Source organism: Acomys minous, assembly GCF_964271855.1.
Source record: "Acomys minous genome assembly, chromosome: 5".
Classification (NCBI taxonomy): domain Eukaryota; kingdom Metazoa; phylum Chordata; class Mammalia; order Rodentia; family Muridae; genus Acomys; species Acomys minous.
The window spans coordinates 88,815,788-88,835,484 of NC_140494.1; the positions used below are offsets into that span (position 1 = coordinate 88,815,788).

The 19,697-nt window shown below is 45.6% G+C and overlaps 1 protein-coding gene across 5 annotated transcripts in view; it reads right to left on the reverse strand.

Moving 5' to 3' along the window:
* GLB1L2 (galactosidase beta 1 like 2) overlaps window positions 1–18,662 on the reverse strand; it is a 44,631-nt gene extending 25,969 nt beyond the window's left edge. Inside the window, exons 1-6 of one of the 5 annotated variants that reach the window (XM_084784192.1) lie at window positions 16,485–16,606; window positions 8,122–8,241; window positions 7,758–7,955; window positions 5,783–5,851; window positions 5,063–5,158; window positions 2,971–3,079 (exon numbers count right to left, since the gene is read on the reverse strand). In XM_084784192.1, coding sequence (XP_084640318.1) covers window positions 2,971–3,079; window positions 5,063–5,158; window positions 5,783–5,851; window positions 7,758–7,955; window positions 8,122–8,228 — 579 coding nt within the window. In that variant the 5' untranslated portion in view covers window positions 8,229–8,241; window positions 16,485–16,606. Of the gene's footprint in view, window positions 1–2,970; window positions 3,080–5,062; window positions 5,159–5,782; window positions 5,852–7,757; window positions 7,956–8,121; window positions 8,242–15,130; window positions 15,150–16,464; window positions 16,607–18,485 lie in introns of those variants that run through there. The other 4 variants (XM_084784193.1, XM_084784194.1, XM_084784195.1 and 1 more) reach the window with 4 other exon arrangements.
* Between the last annotated feature and the right edge of the window lie 1,035 nt (window positions 18,663–19,697).

Here is a 19,697-nt window from a genome sequence, read left to right on the forward strand (position 1 = left end):
CTTCTGTCTGCAGCCATCCAATTTGATCAGCACCACTGTTAAAGATGCTGTCTTTTCCCAAGCGTGTATTTTTTTTTCTTCTTTGCCAAAAAGCAGGTGTCCATAGGTGTGTAGAGTTATGTATGAGTTTTCAATTCTATTCTATTGATCAATATGTCTATCTTATGGCAATTTAATGCTGTTTTTTATTAGGATAGCTCTATAATACAACTTGAAACCTGGCATGGTGATACCTCCAACATTTCTTTTATTATTCAGGATATTTTAGCTATCCCAGGTTTGTGTGTGTGTGTGTGTGTGTGTGTGTGTGTGTTTCTATATGAAGTTTAAGATTTTATTTTTCAGTAAAGAATTGTGTTGGAATTTTGAGGAGATTATCCTAAATCTGTAAAGCGCTTTTGGTAAGATGGCCATTTTTACTATGTTAATCCTACCAATCCATAAGCACCATCTTCTGATATTTTCTCCAGTGTCTTAAAATTTTTATTGCACAAGTCTTAAGGCTATTGTGAAAGGCACTGTTTCCCTGATTTCTTTTTCAGTGTGTTTGCCATTTGTATATAGGAAAGTTGCTGATTTTTGTCTTAACCTTGTAATCGAGCTACTTTGCTGAAAGTGTTTTTCAGCTGTAGAAGTTTCCTGGTGCAGTTCTTAGTGTCTTTTACATATACAATCATAGTGTCTGCAAATATGAATACTCTGACTTCTTCCTTTCCTATTTGTATCCCTTGATCTCCTTCAACTGTCTTTCTTGTTGCTCTAGCTAAGACTTCAAATGCTACGTTGAGGTGGTATGTTCAAGTTCCTTGTCTTCTCCCTGGTTTTAGTAGCATTGAGTTGTTCTCTGCTTAGGAAAATGTTGGCCATGAACTTGCTGTAAATTATGTTAAGATGCCTTCCTTGTATCCCTCCTTGTTCTCATCTTTGGTAGCTGATAAGATTCCTCTTCTTGCTCTATGCCTGCTTTCTCCCATGGCCTGCATTTCCCTCTTAGGGAATGTCAGGTCTCCCTGAAGTTTTGGGTGGCAGTTCTGTAGATGATCTGGATCACTTCCCACTTCCAGTGATTCAGAACCACCAGGCGTGCTAGTGCACACCTTGAACCCTAGTACCCAGGAGGCAGAGGCAAGTGGATCTCTGTGAGTTTGAGGCCAGCCTGGCCTACAAAGATAGTCCAAGACAGCCAGGGCTCTGCGACACAGAGAGACTCTGTCTCAAAAAAGAGGGTGAAAGAGAGAGAGAGACAGAGACACAGAGAGACAGAGACTGACTCTGAAAAGTGATTGGATCATGAGGACAGAGCCTTCATGAATGGATTAGTGTCTTTATGAAAAATACCATGGGCCAGAGAGGTACTTTAGAGACAAAGTGCTTACCTAGTATAGGGACCCATCTTGGTGGAAGAGAGACAACAGAAAAGGCAACAGGATGGGGTGGGGGTGTTGATTGATTGGCTTTTCCAGCTTTCCTGATGTTCTAAGCTGTAGTTCCCCTTAGCTGTTGTTTCCCTCATAGGATAGTTTCCCCCTTGGCTTCATTTTTAAGCCATTATACAGCAGTGGCTTGTGTTGCAGGTTTCAATTACCCATGACAAATCAGATTATGAAGATATGAAATGAGAAATTCCACATACAAATCGTAAATTTTGTTCCAATAAAAAAGCAAGGGAAACAATCGTGCTGTGCCCATGAACAAACTCGGTGACACTAGTCACATGCATCAGAATGCGTTCCCGGCACAATCATCACTGCTGCCCCCTGCATAGTATATACCAGAGCATCTGAGGAATCCATCCTCCCTGGAGAAACCTACACTAAGAACTTCCTCACTTCCTGCTTATTTCATATTTAGTAATGCCTGGTTTAGTAAATAAAAAGGTGGGACACTCGGTTACATCTGGTTTACAATGAGGATTTTTCTATAAATAGGCAATAGCCTGTAAATATAAACGTAGCACAAGTGATATTGAGATATATTTATATAAATGTTTTTCCTTGCTTATCTGGTTTTCAGGCCAACCTTGATAAGCTGTTTCATCTGGCTCTTTATTTTAACTAATGTTGCTATGAATGTTCCAAACTGTTAACCAAAAAAAAAATTTTTTTTTGGTCAGTGCACTAGTTTTTATTGCTATGCTAATTTCTCAACATCATTCCTTGTGGTTTTACATAGCAATGTGGCTAATTAATCCCATTCCCATTTGTTATTGCTTGTGATTGTTATATTAAATATTAAGGTCCTTCCTCCCTAAGTTTCATCTCAATATATTGTTTTGAACAGTCGCTGTGAATTATACAGCACTTTTTGGTGGCATAGGGCAGTACATTAAAAAGGCACCCACTAGAGCTTTATTTTTACACAAAACTCTCCAGTCCTATCCTGGGCCTACCTTGCATGCTGTGCTCTGTAGCCTGAGTCATTGGGACTCTGACAGATGCCTGCTTCAATTCAAGACATCTATCTACCCAAACCCAGTTTTGGCTCTGGCTGCACAGCCTAAAGTGGCCACTTTTCATTTCAGCACTGGCTGAGACCACACTAATAGGCACACTATTTGAAAACACAGCATTGTAGCCACTTGTGTTCTAACCCAGGTTTCACGGTGGTAAAGAATGTCCCACAATCCTGTAGACTGAGTCCAGAAATCTGAGCTATATCCACAGTGTCCAGCTGGACTGTGACCTGATGCCAGACCTAGTGCTGCACCCTTAGCGCCCAACAGTGGACAACTACATGAGAGAGAATCTGACCTCAGAATGCTGTGTGTCTGGAAGGTTTTGAATGGATGGTGTTAAAATTGTTTTTGTTAAAGTAAAACTTATTTTTGCAATATTAAAAAAAAAAAAAAGAATGTCACCGTCGTGTGGAGAAGAACTGCAGGAGCCTCAGCGTGAGCTTACCAAGGATCGACTACTATTTAGAAGACAGGCAGAGATTTAAAAAAAAAAAAAAAAGCCTTTTCTCTTTTACCTGAAGTGGCACCACCCTGGACATCAGGTGGTCAAAGTAACGGTCCACTGCTTTAGTGAAGCCACGATAAGTTGTTCTCAGCTTCATGTCAGGGTCTTGGAGGAGCCAGCTTCAAGACAGACGTGAAGAAAAGGAGCGTTAGTGTCAGAGCCTATGGGTTCGCATTGGGCAGGCTGCTGAGCAGGCAGAACCGAGAGCTTCACGCGGCTCAAGGATGAGTCTGGAGAGCAGGCCAGGCCAGGGCTGATCACCACCCCCACCACCTCCAGTTCGCTAGGAAGTCAGGAAGCTCGGCACACAGTCCAGGGGCAGGCACACCGCAGTACCAGCCTCCGCACCGAATGCCTTAGGAAGTTTAGGTTCAATTTCACAGCTACAGGAGCTCTCAGCTGTCCGCTGGAATGAAAAGAGGAAGTCCTACACTAACGGACCAAAACGGGCATGGTAGAGCACTCCTGGGATGCCAGCACTCAGCTGAAGCGGGGGAAGCACATCTGAAAATCAGACTGAGCTGAACAGTCAGTCGGCTGGCCTGTGCGGTAAGACCCTACCCCGAGGCAGGGGGAAAAGCAATGTCAAAAGGATTACAGATCACTGGGACTTGAGAAGCCCAGAGTCCACCTTCCAGGATGCCACAGAGAATGATCCTGACAGAGCTGTGAGATGGTAACAGAGAGACTCATGAGCCTGGGCCCTGCAGTCTGCCACTACGGCAGCAGCGGGAGGGCAAGACAAAGTCTTCCTTCGCTTCTTCTGCTGTGGTCACAGATTCCAACAGAGGAAACTCAACACCAGTGGCCAGGGCCAAAGCTAAAGGAAAGGCATTCCTGTTCAAATGAAGTCCTAAGAAAAAAATATTTTCTCACAAGAGGCTCTGAGCTCTCCCTTCCCCTAACTCAGAAACTCTGAAAAGGGACAGAAACATATCAGGGAATGTCAGACAATAATGAAAGGCTCAAAAGTGTGTCTCCCCTGCCTAGTTTCTCACTGCACTGATACCCTACCCTCCGAGGTACCTCCTCCCCCCCCCCCCCCCATGAATAGCAGGTGCCTTCCTCCAAAGCCAAGGGAGGGCCAATCTGAGAGTGAGAGTCCCCAATGTTTCTAATTTAAGACTGTTAAATCCTGTTGTCCTCCCCTGCCCAGCTCCAGCTGAGCCCAAGGAAACTGCTGACCGCGGCACAGGTGTCTAATCTGCAGAGAGGGGCAAGCAGCTTGCCTCTACTCACAGCTCTGCCTGAGACACTGTGTCAGATCATACTGGCTGCTAGACAGGAGATAAGCTGTGCCCCTCACAGAAGGGCAGGCCATGCTGGAAACAGCATACAAGGCCTAAGCATAGTACTTGGGCTGCAAGGAGAGAGCTCCCCATGCCTCTTCCAGAACCAAGAGGCTCAGCCTTCTTAACAGTTTCTGGGGAAAGCACAGATGGGCAGAGCCTGTGGCTAGCCACCTGTGATTGATGCTGTGAGGACAGAGATGATAACAGCTGTAAAGATGGAAAAAACTGGGGGTGGGGAGCAGGGGCTGGAAAATGAAGGCAATCTTGCTGAAGAGGAGGAACAGATGTGGCGATGCCCATCCAGACAGCATTCCCAGATGGTAATGCTCAGCACACCCACCTTAGTGGAAACTGCACTTAGGAAGAACAGACCGAGGGGAATTGAGGACAGAACCGCAACACCGACTCCTTTACAGCAGCACTTGGGGTTTTAATAAACTGCCAGCAGAATCTTTAAGAAACAGACAGGGCCAGGGCGGGTTTGATTTATCTCATCTGCAGTAATGGCCAGGCCAGATATGCAACCTGCCTGGGTGCCTCCCCAGTGTGGCCAGACGAATGAAACGCCTCCAGACTGATAACCCTCATACTGCTGCCACCTGACACAGAGGACCCAAGGGTACCCGACAAGGGCAATGACCACAGGCAGCATCATGCCAAACGGCCCCATGTCAGTGGCACCTGTTCCAAAAAGGAAAGTCCACACAGAATGAAAACTGTCTTAGAAACAAAACTAAGCATCTGTAAGCCTCATGAACCGGCATCCAGAAGCCTCTAGCCATGCTGGAGACCCTCACTGCCCTCTCTCACCTGGGCAGGCCACCAAGGTCAATCTCACTACAGATGTAGGGCCCTGGTCGCAGAATCACCCACAACCCGATCTTCGCAGCCAGCTGGAGAAAGGCCCTAGGGAGGGGAAGAATGTCAGCACCGAGGATGCAGAAAAAAGGCTGGGTATGGGCAGAGCCACAGGCGCCTCAGGTACCAAAGCTTTCCTGCTCTTCCCTGCTCCTTCTTATTTCAACCCTGGGGTAAGTGGGGGGGGGGGGTTGGCCCAAGCTCAACTCAGCAGGGGACTCCTGCACAATATAGGGGACTAAAAGCCTGGGAGCTGGGTATACAATGACTCCTTGCATCAGGACCATCTACACAGGCCCACTGAGAACTGTCAGACAGGGTCCAGGGACTTTGTACCCAACAATAGACTTGTTAACCCAGAGGCAACCCCCAATTCCATCCCAGGTATATGAACCCCAACACAAGAGTTTGGTGCAATCTAGGATCTTGGCCCTCTGGACGCTAGTGAAAGGCGGGGATTGGAGACTGTCTGCTGAGCTCCCTGAGTAATAAGTTACAGTTGGGGAGCATCCAGGCCCTCAGTTCAAAGACTTTCCAGCCATCTAACAAGGCTCCAGACCCAGGCCTCAGTTTCTCAAAGCAGAGTCAAGGCATGACATCCTGAGCGCTCTTCATCAACCCCAGAGTAACTTCCACTCCCAGACCCGGTAAAGAAACAGCAAGACCACATACTCCAGATCCAGGTTCCCAGAGAAGTCGAATTTGCCTCTTTCTGGCTCATGGAGGTTCCATGGCACATAGCTGTAAGAGAAAGATAATTACAGGTAAGCTTGTTCGTCCGCATGAGCGTTTTTACTTCTCACACCCATTATGATGGCTAAAGAAATAGTTTTCAATAACTTCAGACGTCAGGACCAGATGTGGGGACCATAGAGAATTCGAGGCAAGCCCGAGGAAGACTAGCACATCTCCTTAGGAGGACAGAAAGTCAACTAGACTCAGATGAAATATGAGATTTGTGGAGTAAAAGGTCAGGCTCTGTGACCCCAGCTGAGCACACATTGCAGTATTCTTAAGACCTTTAGGAGCCCTCTAAGAAGTTGTAACAGTGTTGTGATTGTCCTTTTAATAACTGTCTGCAAAGCCAGTTTAGAGACCACTCAGGATAGTCCACTCCTTGATTTATAATCGCATCTTTTTTTTTTTTTTTTTTTGCCTGTAATGGAGCATTTCAACCTGTTAGCCCTTTTTATTTCATGGAAATAGCAGCAAATTTGCAATAGCAATTTTGAAAACAAAGTCAAAGACGAAGATTATTCTTAACCAAGCCTGGTTTTTATTTTTATCAATGTTCATTATGTGCATGTGTGTCACGAGTTGGAAGGGGGTGTGCATGTGAGCACAGGTTCCCACAGAGATCAAAGGTGCCTCTGGAGCTGGAGTTACAAGCAGGTTGTGAGGCTGACATGAATGCTGGGAACCAAACTTGGGGTCACTCTTAGCTGATGAGCCACCTTCTCTGACCCTTGGACCTATTTTTTTGTTGTTGTTTCATTTTTTGAGACAGGGTTTTCCTGTGTAGCTTTGGCTATCCTGGACTTGCTTTGTAGACCAGGCAGGCCTCAAACTCATAGAGATCCACTTGCCTCTGCCTCCTGCGGGCTGAGACTAACGCCGAGTGCCACCATGCCCAGCTCCTGACTCCTTTTCTTTTTAGTTGACTTGCATGGCCTACATTCATCTTGTGTCTGCCAAGGAGCAGCCATCAGGCTAGATGCAGGGATGATGGTCACAACCATCCAAAGATCTTTCCAGAAACCAAGTGTTGAACTGCTGACAGGCCACTGCCCTTGAAGAGGACTATACTCATCCAGGGTACAAATTTGGGAAGTAGACGCTGCTTGTAAAGAGTCACTGGTCAATCTAGACAAAGTGGTGCACACTTGAAACCCCAGCATTCACGCCTCTACTTGAGGAGGACAGGGAATCTGAAGCTACCCTGAGCTGCACAATCAAACTTTCTCAAAAAAAAAAAAAAGGTATTGTAGTATTTCTTTAAAACAACAACAAAAAGGAAGAGGCACTAGCAGTTCACAACTACAACGGAAAAGTCATCTGAATATACAGAGGAGATGACAGCTCTCTACAAGCCATGGAGGCTCCAGGAGAAACCAGACTTAGAGACACCTTGACAATGACTGGTTAGCTTTCAGAACTGTGAAAAAGCAAGTTGGTTTATTCAAGACAGAAAATGAATAAAACAAATCATCTCCCTTATCTATGCTCAACACTCCTCTTTCTCCTCCTCTTCCTCTCTGTCCTCCTCTTCCTCCTTTCTCTCTCTTCTTCTCCTCCTTCTCCTTCTCCTTCTCCTTCTCCTTCTCCTTCTCCTTCTCCTTCTCCTTCTCCTTCTCCTTCTCCTTCTCCTTCTCCTTCTTCTTCTTCTTCTTCTTCTTCTTCTTCTTCTTCTTCTCTCTCTCTCTCTCTCTCTCTCTCTCTCTCTCTCTCTCTCTCTCTCTCTGTCTTCCCCCTCCCACCACCACTACTTGGTTACATCTCCCCTGCCTCATCTGTAGGCAGTCCTGTAGAGCTTGCAAATCTTGGCAAGTAGCTTAGGCTGACTTTCTCTAATAGCTTTCTTCCTGTAAACACCAGGGGCCCCATCTGGTACCCAAGTTAGGTAGTAGGATGAGGAGACAGCACTTACGTGGTAAGGGTATTCAAGCCACAGGCTTTCATTTTGAGCAGGCGGTCCCTCCAGTATTCCTTGGGCACACGGAAATAGTGTATGGATCCCCCAAAAATCTGGAAGGTGGAGTCCTCCAGCATGAAGTTTGGGCCGTCTGTTCGAAGTCCCAGGCGCTGTCGTTGGAGCCATAGGGGAACCAGAGTGCTCAAGTTCAACCTGGAAAAGCAAAGGCCCTCCTTCAGCCTTGGCGTCCCCTTAGCAGGGAGCACCAGTACCGAGATACACACTGCGTCCTTCTCTCCTTCACAAATCCTCTGTTTTCTCTCTTTCACTTGCTCCCAGGGTGGCCAGGCAAAGCTCCCACCTTCCCATTTAGCCAAACCTTGGAAGGTGACTTTCTTCAGCACTACTTCCTGGACTGGACCCCACTGCAGGGGAAGAACAAACTGATGCTGCAGCCAGGAACAAGACAGACACAACGTTCAACATGAAGACACGTGGGCTATAAGGAGAGAGGATGAGGAAGGGTCATGCTACATGGGGAATCGCTCTCTAGTGTCATGGAACAGGAGCAGCTGCAGCTCACAGGCTCCTACTATCGCCAGTTGTTCTAAGCCAACAGACGAGACATTAAAGCAAGAGCTACTAAAGCAGTACCTCAGAGCCCCCTCATGGTCACAGCCGCCCACCTTGAGAGTCAGATACCTAGAAAAAGGCACCTAGGTTAAATGGCATTCATTCACTGACCACATATGAAATTCTCAATTATCTTCTGATAATCTAGCATCAACCAAGGGTTAACACAGCATGGCCGGGGCCTGCCCAGGAAGGCTATGGGGCACCTGCAGTCCGTGAAAAAGTTCCTGTTGATGTCGCAGTGGTTGACTGGCCAAGGGGAGCCCTTGTTCCTCCTGGCTTACACAAATACAAGTCTCTCTCTTTATCTATACTCTTGAAGGTCAAGAGAAAAAGTCAACAAAAGCAGGTTTAGAAAAGTCAGAGACGGAAAATAGGAGTACAAGAATGTTTGATGTAAAAGTAATGTTTAGTTGCTGCCTTTTTTCATAAAACAGTCCTCTGAGTACCACAAACTATGGTCCCGATGGCCCCAGAATGGGCACTTAACTGAGAGTGTGGACACTGCACGGGCATCGCTGCCTACTTGCGGACTCCCTGGGACCATTCATGAACAATGAAAATAACTTCTGATCTGTTTCTTCTGGCTTCTCACACCCCCAGCTTCCAGACCCACACAGAACTCCATTTCTACTTTTTTTTTATTATTTAATTAATCTATTCACATTACATCTCAGTTGTTTTCCCTTCACTTGTATCCACCCATTCCTCCCTCCCTCCCACTTTCACCCTATTCCCCTTCCCTGGGTCTATGACCAAGGGGGACCTCTTCCCCCACTATATGGTCACAGGCTATCTATCAAGTCTATCAAGTCTATCAAGTCTCATTCCATTTCTACTTAAGCATCCTTGACCTACTTTTTCCCTCTTTCTCTACGGAGAAAAGCTCCATCTTCCAGCAAGTAACTAGTAAATGACATCTGAGGGCTCCATCTCCTTCTTGGGGGAATGAAAACAAAAACAGCATTTGGAAGTAAAAGACCTAGGTGGGGTTCCCCTTGTGGGAACTCTCATCCTAAATGAATGACTCCAGCTCTGAGTTTCTTCTGTGGAATGGGGCTGATGCCTCTCGCTATTGCTCAGATCGACCACTAAGAGGGTCAGGTAAAAATAACATGCCCTGTGGAGTGTGGTGAAGGAGTCTTATCACTATTGGAAAGCAACACGTGTTAGTGAGCTTGCATGGCACAAAGGATAGTCTCGGTGCATGTAATAGCATTAATATGAAATAATCCTAAGGTTGCCATGGCCCCATTTTAGTAGAAAATATTTTTGATACTTAAACTTTGTTTCAGGCCACCTGAGGACACTGCCTAAACGTTTGCACTGAAAGATCTGTACAAAGAGATCCTAACTCACCAATTCAACCCCTCTGACAGCATGTAATCTACTCTAGCCATGAGCCAAACCCTGCCTACCACCTGCCTAAGCAAGGCCTGCAAGGTAAACGTGGCTTTTCACATCTTTAAGTGGTTGAAAAAGAGTCAAAAGTATAACATTTGGATATATACTAAAAGAATGGCATGAGGGTCACATTCAGTGTCCGTAAGTAACTTTACTGATACACTGCCACACCCAGCTCTATATATGGATGGCTGCTTTGGGGCACAGGTAAATAGCTGCTGTGGAGATTGTGTGGCTCACTCTACTGAGAGAAATTAATATCTGCCCCTTGCCCGGAAGCCCTGAGCTTTCTACCCTGGTTGATGAGCTCTATTCAAATGAGATTGCCACTGGGCTCCTAGCAGTAATTCTTCTGAGCAGGACCCTTTCTTAGGCTGTAAGTTCTGGACAGCTGGGCTGGTTTCTACTTGTGCATTTCCCTTGGTTTGAGGACACTTCCTCTGAAGAATGCACTCTGCATCACTTGTCTGCTCACCTAAACACACACACACACACACACACACACACACACACACACACACACACACTTGCTAGACTGGCCAGGCTACTGTGAGTAATAACTCGTAGGACAAACTCTTCTTTAAGTCCTTTAAAGTCTTAAAAAGGGACACATTAGCAATCTGCTTATGACAATATACATATACACAGTCTCTGTTTTTAAAGATGCATATACATGTTATGATCACTCTGTTGGGTAGCAATCCTTGTTCTCTGGGCAGACCTTGAAAAGAATCATCTCTAAATATTGACTGAAGTTCACATCGTTGATTCTAACTTCTTACTTTTCTCGGTGAGCACCTTTAAACTTCTGTTTATAGGTGCAAGAGACTCCTCACCCTGTTAAGTACAGAGAGATGATCAGGGCTGGAGGCAGGCTCTGGGACTCCTGTTCCTTGCCAATAGCAAACCTACTTATCTGGGCCCCAGTTGGTGACCGATACAGGATGAATTCTCTGAGTTTTGTGGACAGACAGCAGAGTATTTCCATGGGTAGCTTGTTGGAAATACAGGAATCTGAGAGCTAGTGAACCGAAACCTGCACTTCAACCAGATTCCCAAGGTTCCAGACAAGTGCCAGTACACACACACACACACACACACACACACACACACACACACACACACACAGACACACACAGACACACACACACAGACACACACACACACACACACAGACACACACACACACACACACACACACACACACACACACACACACACACTTCCCTATGCTGAAATGAAATAAGGAATCAGTAAGAGAAGCAAAACTACAAAATTTACAAACAGGTAGGAACTGAACAACACGCTTAACCAACAAATAGGTCAAGGGGAAAAAAAATCACAAAGAAATCAGAAAACGCTTTGAGATGAAAAACAAAACCACAATAAAGAAAACATACAGTTGCATTCCAAACATTCTTGAACTCCAAACGCCCATAAGCCAAGTCATGATGTAATAACTTTGTTACCATACATGGCAAACAGTTCAAGTGTTCCCCGAACCCAACCCCCTTATGTCTTTTTCTCCCCACCAACAGACTCTAACTTCCAATTGTTCAACACCAGAGCCTGGAGTCATCCTTGACTCCTCTTTCTTTTTCTTTCTTTGTCTTTTTATGTCCTATCATTTTCTAGATTTGAAAAAAAAAACTCTCAGTCAATTTTCCTATTTTCAAGAAATAGGAAATAAGCAAACAAGCAAGCAGGTAATTATTATCAAATTCAGAATCCCAGAAAATTCCATTTTGGGGGGGGGGGAATTTTCTGGTAGCCTACTAGGGTAACAATAAAAGGGATGAATTCAGTGAAAATAATAAGGACGGTAGATGCTGGGTTTCTCCAGGGAATTCTCTGTGAGAAAACTGAGATGATGCAAGTGAGGTCTTCGTGTACCAAAAGACAGAACTCCCTGCAAATAGTTCCCAACACTAAACATGCTCATTAATACTAATGGTCATCATATTAAGAATAGCCCCATAATTTCCTGAGTAATTAAGCAGGTAACATTAGAATAAAGGAAATGCCAACTGTGGGCTCTGTGGTTTGAAGGTCAGAGGCACTTCACTCCTAAGTCAAGCTTGTTGCCAAGGAGCTAAGCAAACCCTAGGGAACCCAGTGTGTTTTGTTGTTCTCCTTAGCAAGCAGTTCATTTATGATGCCTTCACTGGAGCTGGGAGCTTATAGGACTGCTTTCTTCTAAAACTTCTGCGGCTTTTATATCTTGGCTTTATTTTAAGGAAGCAATGTAGGCAGAAGGGCTCTGCCCTGCATCCTTAGGCCTACTCTGCTCAGTTGTGTTTTGTTCTTCCACCTAAAAGAAAGGATAGTCATGCTCACGGTCCTGGACAAAGATATGCATATGCGTGTGTGTGTGTGTGTGTGTGTGTGTGTGTGTGTGTGTGTGTGTATTCCTACTGTGGCCTGATGATCCTAGACAAAGATGTGTGTGTGTGTGTGTGTATGTGTGTGTGTATGTAGGTATGTGTGTGTGTTTGTGTGTATGTGTGTGTGTATTCCTACAGGGGCCTGATGATCCTGGACAAAGATGTGTGTGAGTGTGTATGTGTGTGTGTGTGTGTATGTGTGTGTGTATGTGTGTGTGTGTGTGTGTGTGTGTGTGTGTGTGTGTGTGTGTGTGTATTCCTACGGGGGCCTGATGCAATTCATCCTACCAGTGACAAATGAAAAAACACAGTATTCACTATAGCTATGGAGGGCTACTGACATAGAACCAGGCTACAGTGAAAAGCAGACCATGAGGTAAGTGCTGTGAGGACTTCTCAACAGGCTATACCCTGTGAAGGAGCAGGGTGAAGGCTGACGCTTCCAGGTATACTTAATGACCGACCACCAAAGTAGAGCATGAGGCCAGGGAGCATAGAAAAGACTCCAGCAGGCAGTATGTCCCTAGGCATGATAAGATGAGCTACTGTGTGGGAGCAGGTGACAGGTCACTACCTCTTTCACTTTGCATAGGCCCATGAATAGATTTTTAACTGTCAATGCCAAAAAACTGTCAACTTGCAGGATGCTGGGATCAGAGGAAAGAGATCCTGACATCTCCTTGAGCAAGTTCCTTGAATGATATATGCAAATCAAAACAGTGTTAGAGTACCTCTCACCACGCCAGCGGGGCCTCTGTAAACCCTGCAAACACTGATCAGTACCAGGCTTTCAGTGGGGCTAGGACACTTCACTACAGACACAGTCACCTCCTTCAAGCATCCCTCTGACCAGACATAGATGGTTCAGTATCTCCCAAGAGTGGATCCAACATAGACATCACCAGGAACAGCTGAACTCAATGATCAGAGGCAAAGCCTAGGTAATACGTTCCCTGCAGTAGGCCGGGCACCTACAGCAGCAGTCTAGAATAACAGTCCTTCCGTTCCAAGAACTTGCTGATCCTAAGGGCTAATTACTTTGGTAATATACCTAATATGCTGCCTGAGATAAGAGCCTACAGGTTCCATTTCCAAATGCACCATGAGCTAGCTAGGGCCTCCTGAACCAGAGAGACAACTGAATTTACTTCAGGGCCTCAGAGAATACCCACTACCTCATTCATCCCAGTAGCCAAGCCAGAGACCACAATTTTACATAGTACATACATTAAATGCCCAAAGACCTCATTATACACACATAGAAATTTCCTCCCATCAGCTCCCATGTGGCTCAGCATATTGGATATATGCCCCTTAGTTGAAGCCCAATGCTCTGGACTCTTACTTTGCTGAAAGAGCCATTAAGCACTCCCAGGGGCCAGTATGTGCTTTCTACAGAGACACAAGGCACTACTGCAATCCTACTGTCTCTACTTTTCCCTTTGAAAAGAAACCAGACTGTTTCCCAGGCTATAGATGTCTGTCCTCTTGGCCCCGAGATGGCATCGTGCTACAGAGGGCAACATTTTCTAGGTACTATAGGAAATATATACATGGAGAACTGTGTGGCAGACCTAGACCTTGAGACCAAGTGGTGAAATAACAAAACCCATTCAGCAATTCACCACCTGACAAAAGCTACAACTACGACAGTCTTCAATCATAGAATACTTTTACTGGGACAAAAAAAAAATCCATTGATAGCCTCATAAGCCATAAATTAGTATATCTCACCCTAGAGAAAAATAGAAACTCTGATAACTCAGAAAGATTCTTGTTCTTTAATAATAAGCCTATGGGGATATTCTGGGAGTATAAATAGAATTACCTACTGATGCAGGAGGCAGTACAGCTGTGCTAAGTGTTTAAAGTCTATTTCTTGAGATTATGTCACAAAGGTATATAATAGACACAGTAATTTTTATAAAACCTCAGGAACCTATATTGTCCTACACACAAACTAAAAAGAACTGTCTCCCTTAGCATAGGAAGCTGAGGTCAAAATGTTCTTTACATGACCGAGGAGAAATGAAATATGCTGTTTTGGAAGAATCTGCCAAGATTTAAAATTAATATCTGTTATGGTCAGCAACTCTACCTTTAGAAATCCACCCATTGTATATTCATTGCCACTGTTTACTCCAGTAGCTAAAAGACTAAAAACAATCAATGCCCATCAACTGAGGAATGCTTAAATAAATTATGTATCTAATGGACCAGTGGGCAAACAATACAGCTTTCCTTCCATGTATGCATACAATACATCGAAAAGAACTCTCACCGTTAACTGTCTGAGGCAGGAAGGAAAGGAAGGCTAGGCTATAGGAGCTTCTTCTCACTAATTCTCCCTTTATCCTCTGAAGGTTTGTTTATTACCTACTCACAAATTAAACATTTAAAAAACTTTTTTTTCTCAAAGTGAGAAACACCCAGTATTATATGCTGACTGTCACCAAAGGAGCCGTGAATAGCAGTGGCCTCTCCTTCCAGCAAAGGAACAGCAGTCTGAAAGTGTTTGCTTCCTCACCCTGAGCCTTGAAGACACCGCTGCCCTGTCATCCCAGGAGCATCCCACACAATGGGAACTCTTTTTTTTTTTTTTTTCAACATAGGCTTTAATACTCACAGCAATAGATTTAAGCAAACTGTGAGACTGGATGGAGTAGAAAACATCCACAAAAGGGCTCTGCCCCTGCTGGAAGTGGCAACTTAGGAAAGTCAAACTGCCATTTTAGCAAAGACTATTCCCAGGTGTTTTCATTGCTATTTATTTGACCCAAGGTGGGAAGAGCCCTTCCCCGGCCTTTTGACACACCTGATGACCGTGCTATGCAGTTCTTTGCTCCCACCAAAAATGTCAAAATTCTAAGAGAATGTTGGTCTCCTTCAGCGATTGCCTACCACAGCTCCATAAAAGACCCAGTGCCAACTCCATCCTAGGAGCACAGGGTAAGTCAGATATCTTACCTTGCCTGCACTGTGAGCCACTTCCCAGGTAGCTTTGCTTCCCACCTGTCTGAGACAGGTGACTGCCTGCCCAGAGACCCTCCCCAGATTCTAAAAACTTTACCACCAAAAGATGAAAGGGACAGCACCCAAGGCGTTTGGACACTCCAGGGCCCTGTGACTCAGGCCTCAAACAGAGTGGAGTCCTAAAATACATAAAGCTCATAAACTCAGTAGCTTCACAAACGCTCAGGAAGAGAGACACTATTTGTCCACACATCACCTTTGGGAAGCATGTGGATTTAAGTTTTTAAAAAAATGCAACCATCATAGGTAAGCTAGCCACTTTTAGCAAGGAATAGCTTGAGAGACAGACACTGGGGCCTAGAATCCAGATGCTGGTGGGACAGAACAGTGAGTAAGAAAGAGCTGAACGAAGAAGTGAACACATCCTTTAGAAACAGGAGACTCTCTCTCTCCCCCTCCCCCCACTGCCCCACCCCTTGGCCAGATAAAATCTAGGCCTAAGAAATGCAGAGCTGACTGAACTATTGCTCAATGAAGTGTATAGAGAGGAAAAGGTCACACAAAGACTATGCCTAGATTGTATCAAATGGGCTTCCTTGTGCTTGTTGAGTGGAAGGACAGAGGGATAAGAGAACAGCCAACTCAAAGCCATGGATGGGTCACACTGACAGCACAGGCCACCACTCTCAAGATGGGTGAAAAGAAGCCAAATGACAGCACACGTGTCAAATAACACACAGGGCCACAGACAACCCACCAGTGGTTACTGGGTCCTACCGAGGAAGAAAAAGTGGGAGGGAAGGGTGTTAATGGGGTACAAAAAATTTCAGGGAGACAGAAGATGGCTACTTCCATTACTTTTAATCTTAGTGGTATTTTCCCACATTACCTATATCAAAGCCGATTGATCGACTATGTATACTTCATGGTATATAACAATTACACTTCTATATATAAAGAAAACTTTTAGTTGGGCATGGTGGCACATTCCTTTAATCCCAGTACTCCAGAGGCAGAGGCAGGCAGATCGCTGTGAGTTTGAGGCCAGCCTGGTCTACAAAGCAAGTCCAGAACAGCCAAGGCTACACAGAGATACCCTGTCTCAAAAAAACAAAAAAAAAAAAAAAAGAAAGAAAGAAAGAAAGAAAGAAAAGAAAACATATTATTTGAAGAAAAAAAATTGAATGAAATCTTTCCCCAAAGTCATTTTTAGCCCTCCTATTTCTTAGAAAGGATATAATCAAACAACTATAATTGACTGTGATTCAACCCAAGGAAAAGTCTATCAGGGTAAAAAGCAATGTCTTTAAGCCAAACAAATACCTTACCCCCAGAAACCTCCAAATACCTGCTGCCAGGATCTGGGAAAAGAGCTGGTCCTCAGAGCTGGGCTCCAGAGCACTATGAGCAGAGCAGCCAGTTTCCATGTGACCTATTTCCCATTAGCCACACCAACATTCCCCACCAACAGCTGGGGCAGGCCCCCGCCACCCACTCAGTTAATGACCTAGTCAAAGCTGGGGTGAGCCAGGAAGAGAGAGCCAGTTTGTTTTCCTTTGCTCCATAGCTATTAGTCACTGGTGTCCAGCACAAGTTTGACAGAAAGAACTGAGCAGGAGTCACCTATGGGGACACAGTCAAAATGACGCCAAAGAGACTTGTGTTCCAGAGGGATCCCAAAAGATGGTGTGACATTAGGTTGGAACCTCTCTAGCCTTCCCTACCTGCTGTGAAGCAAATTAGCACTTCAGCCTGTTTTCAGGCTTAAGTCACAGCTAGCTACGGGTCCTCTGCTGCTCCTCCTGAGCCACTCTACAGCCCCAGCCTGATTGCTGCTACGGCCACCTTGCCTGGGTGGGGAACAGGTTAGTCACCTATGAGACAGTCAGGCAGCTTCCTCACAGTCCAAGTCACTTGCCTGACACCTCATCAATGTCCTGCTAGGTGACAAACACCCTGCCTCCTTCCCACACATTTTCCTGGGGACTGGTAAAAAAAATACAACCAGCCCTTGCTCAACCCTTCAAGAGTTGCCTTCACAGTCACCTGTCTCGGTAACCTGCAGGCACAGGTGGACTGATGATCAAAAACAAATACATCTCTGGAGTCCCAGTTCTAAGATCCCCTGCTCTATGCAAGAGCTCCTGTTACCTCAGGCCCCGGGATGCCTCTGAGTTATTACATCAACATTGCACCTGGGGAAAGCCCAGCATTTAACAGAAGCCAAGACCAAACTTCAAAGAAAAAGAGGCTAGAATAGATAAGGTGGGGAAAGTGGAACAAAATAAGGAAATAAAATGAATTTCCTGGGCCCCAGAATGAGAAAACATCCATTTTCTTCACCCAAACAATATAGTGGCATCCTCTCAGAAACAGAGGTGTAAGTCTTGAAAAGGTGTCAATTTAAAGTTTCCAAATGTGTTCTCGTGGAAGCAAAACGCACTCGGAACTTTTTTTAAAAAGTCCCAATCTTCCAGAAGAAGTTCAGGTAAGTGAGGGAAGGGAATGAAAAAGGAACCAAAGATAAAACTAAAGGTGATGGCCACCACCAGTTCCCAGGGCTGCGCCTTCAACCTCAGTTCTGCTGCCAAAACATTACATGTTGCTGCTGCGCCTCCCAGCAACACTGGAGATTTTGAATATGTAAAGTGCCAGGCATCGACCTGGAAGATCAGCAGGCCTGTAGACTCCTATAAATAGATATACTTAGGGAGACTTCTGGAGTGGATCACCAGAGAACTTATTCATGGGCAGTGGGTAAACCTTTCTTTCAAAGAACACCGCAGACTGCCACAAGCCAGCAGCTTATAAAAGGGGGCTACCACAATGAAAAGGGAACGTGGAGAGCCATACTTTTAAACAGCAGCGTGGTGCAAGTACATCAGGACTTAGGGTCTGGGAGAGGCCCACGGGCAGTGTCCTTAGGATTCTAAATCCACCTTAACCGGGGGCATCAGAATACTAGCTTTGCAGAATAGAGATTTCCAGCTTGGGAGGAAGTGTGGGGGACTAAATGAAGCAGAGGAGACGTCTGAAGAGAGATGTGAAGGCCAGTTCTGTCGCTCTTCCCACAAGACTGGACGTGTCTATGAACAAGCAGAGTCCAGCACCAAGTGTGGAGCACTAGGAAAGTCAACGCGCACCGACCCCTTGGGACTGACAGGGCAGCGCCTACCTAGTGTTACCAAGAGGCGGGGTAAGAGTGACTGGAGGTTCAAAAGGACTCCGGGCTGTTGGAGCGCTCTAAGAAGAGATTAGAGTCGCGGTTGCGGCAGACTAGAACCTGAGTTGTTGGGCTGAGACCAGAGGAGTCCCGCAGGTGCTGGGCGGGGCTCTCTCTCTCTCTCACCTGCGAAGCACCAGGAAGCTCAAGACCAGCAGCAGCAGGAGTCCGAGTGTGCGGCCGGGCCTCCGCCGCAGGCTCCACTTGGGCATCGCGCAAGCGAGCGCCGCTGGTACACAACCGGGTTCTCACTCCTGCAGCACACACTCAGCGGCGCGCCAAAGCCTTCGCCCGGTGGGGCGGGGCCACACACTGGTCGCCTAGGCAACCGTGCTACGGCCAGCCCCTCATGTTGTCGCTCATTGGCTGAGGTTTGAGGCCCCGCCTCCGCGTCCAGGCTTTGCGCAGACAAGGGACCCCATCGGGGACTAGGGAGGATAGGGGCGGGGCGGGGACAAGGCGGTCTCAACCTGTACTCAAACCTGTCTGAGTGCCTCAAAGTTGCCTGCCTGTCTAGGCTGTAATCAGGTACCTAAGAGTTACCAACTTCCCCTGGTGGGTCTGTGTCCCACTCTGAGTCCCAGAGGTGTAGACAGGTGTAGAACTATTGGGCCTGTGTTGCTGCGTCTTCGAATACTTGAACTATGAGAGAAAGTACTACACTATGAAGCAAGGATTAACTAAGTGTGCATGACAGGAGGGTGGAAAAAAGATCTTTTAAAACAACTCAAAGTTTGAAAGAGAAAAAACGGTTTTGAAGCAATAACTCATGTTAAAAGCCCGGATAGTGTAGAATCTCCTTAAGACATTTGATGGCTGAATGTAGCTGGAAGTTTCAGTAGCACTAAGTGAAGACCAAAATATTCTGCTCTTGGTTCCACAGATCTGGTTCAGGCCCTGACAAATTCAGCTTTTATTTTTAAAAGAGTCATACATAACAGTTTACTTTTGAGCTGGAGAGATGGCTCAGCCGTTAAGAGCCCACGACCTGAGCTCATTTCCTAGTGTCCACATTGGTGGCTCACAACAGCCTGTAATTCCAGCTCCAGGGACTTCAGCACTATTCTCTGGACCCCACTGGCACCAGCAATCACACACACACACACTACACATAATTAAAAATAAAACAAATTAATTATTACATTTTAGGAAAGTCTGACCATCATACTATCATTACTCTGCCACAAAATCATGTCCCAGCTACCTTATATGATATTTTGGGTGACATTTATTCCAGGATAAGACAACTTTTCAGAGCGTCTGTTTGTGAAGTATCTCTCCAGCTGCAGGTCTGTATTTTCTACTCCATACATAAAGCTGAAAAAAAAAAAGAAATTT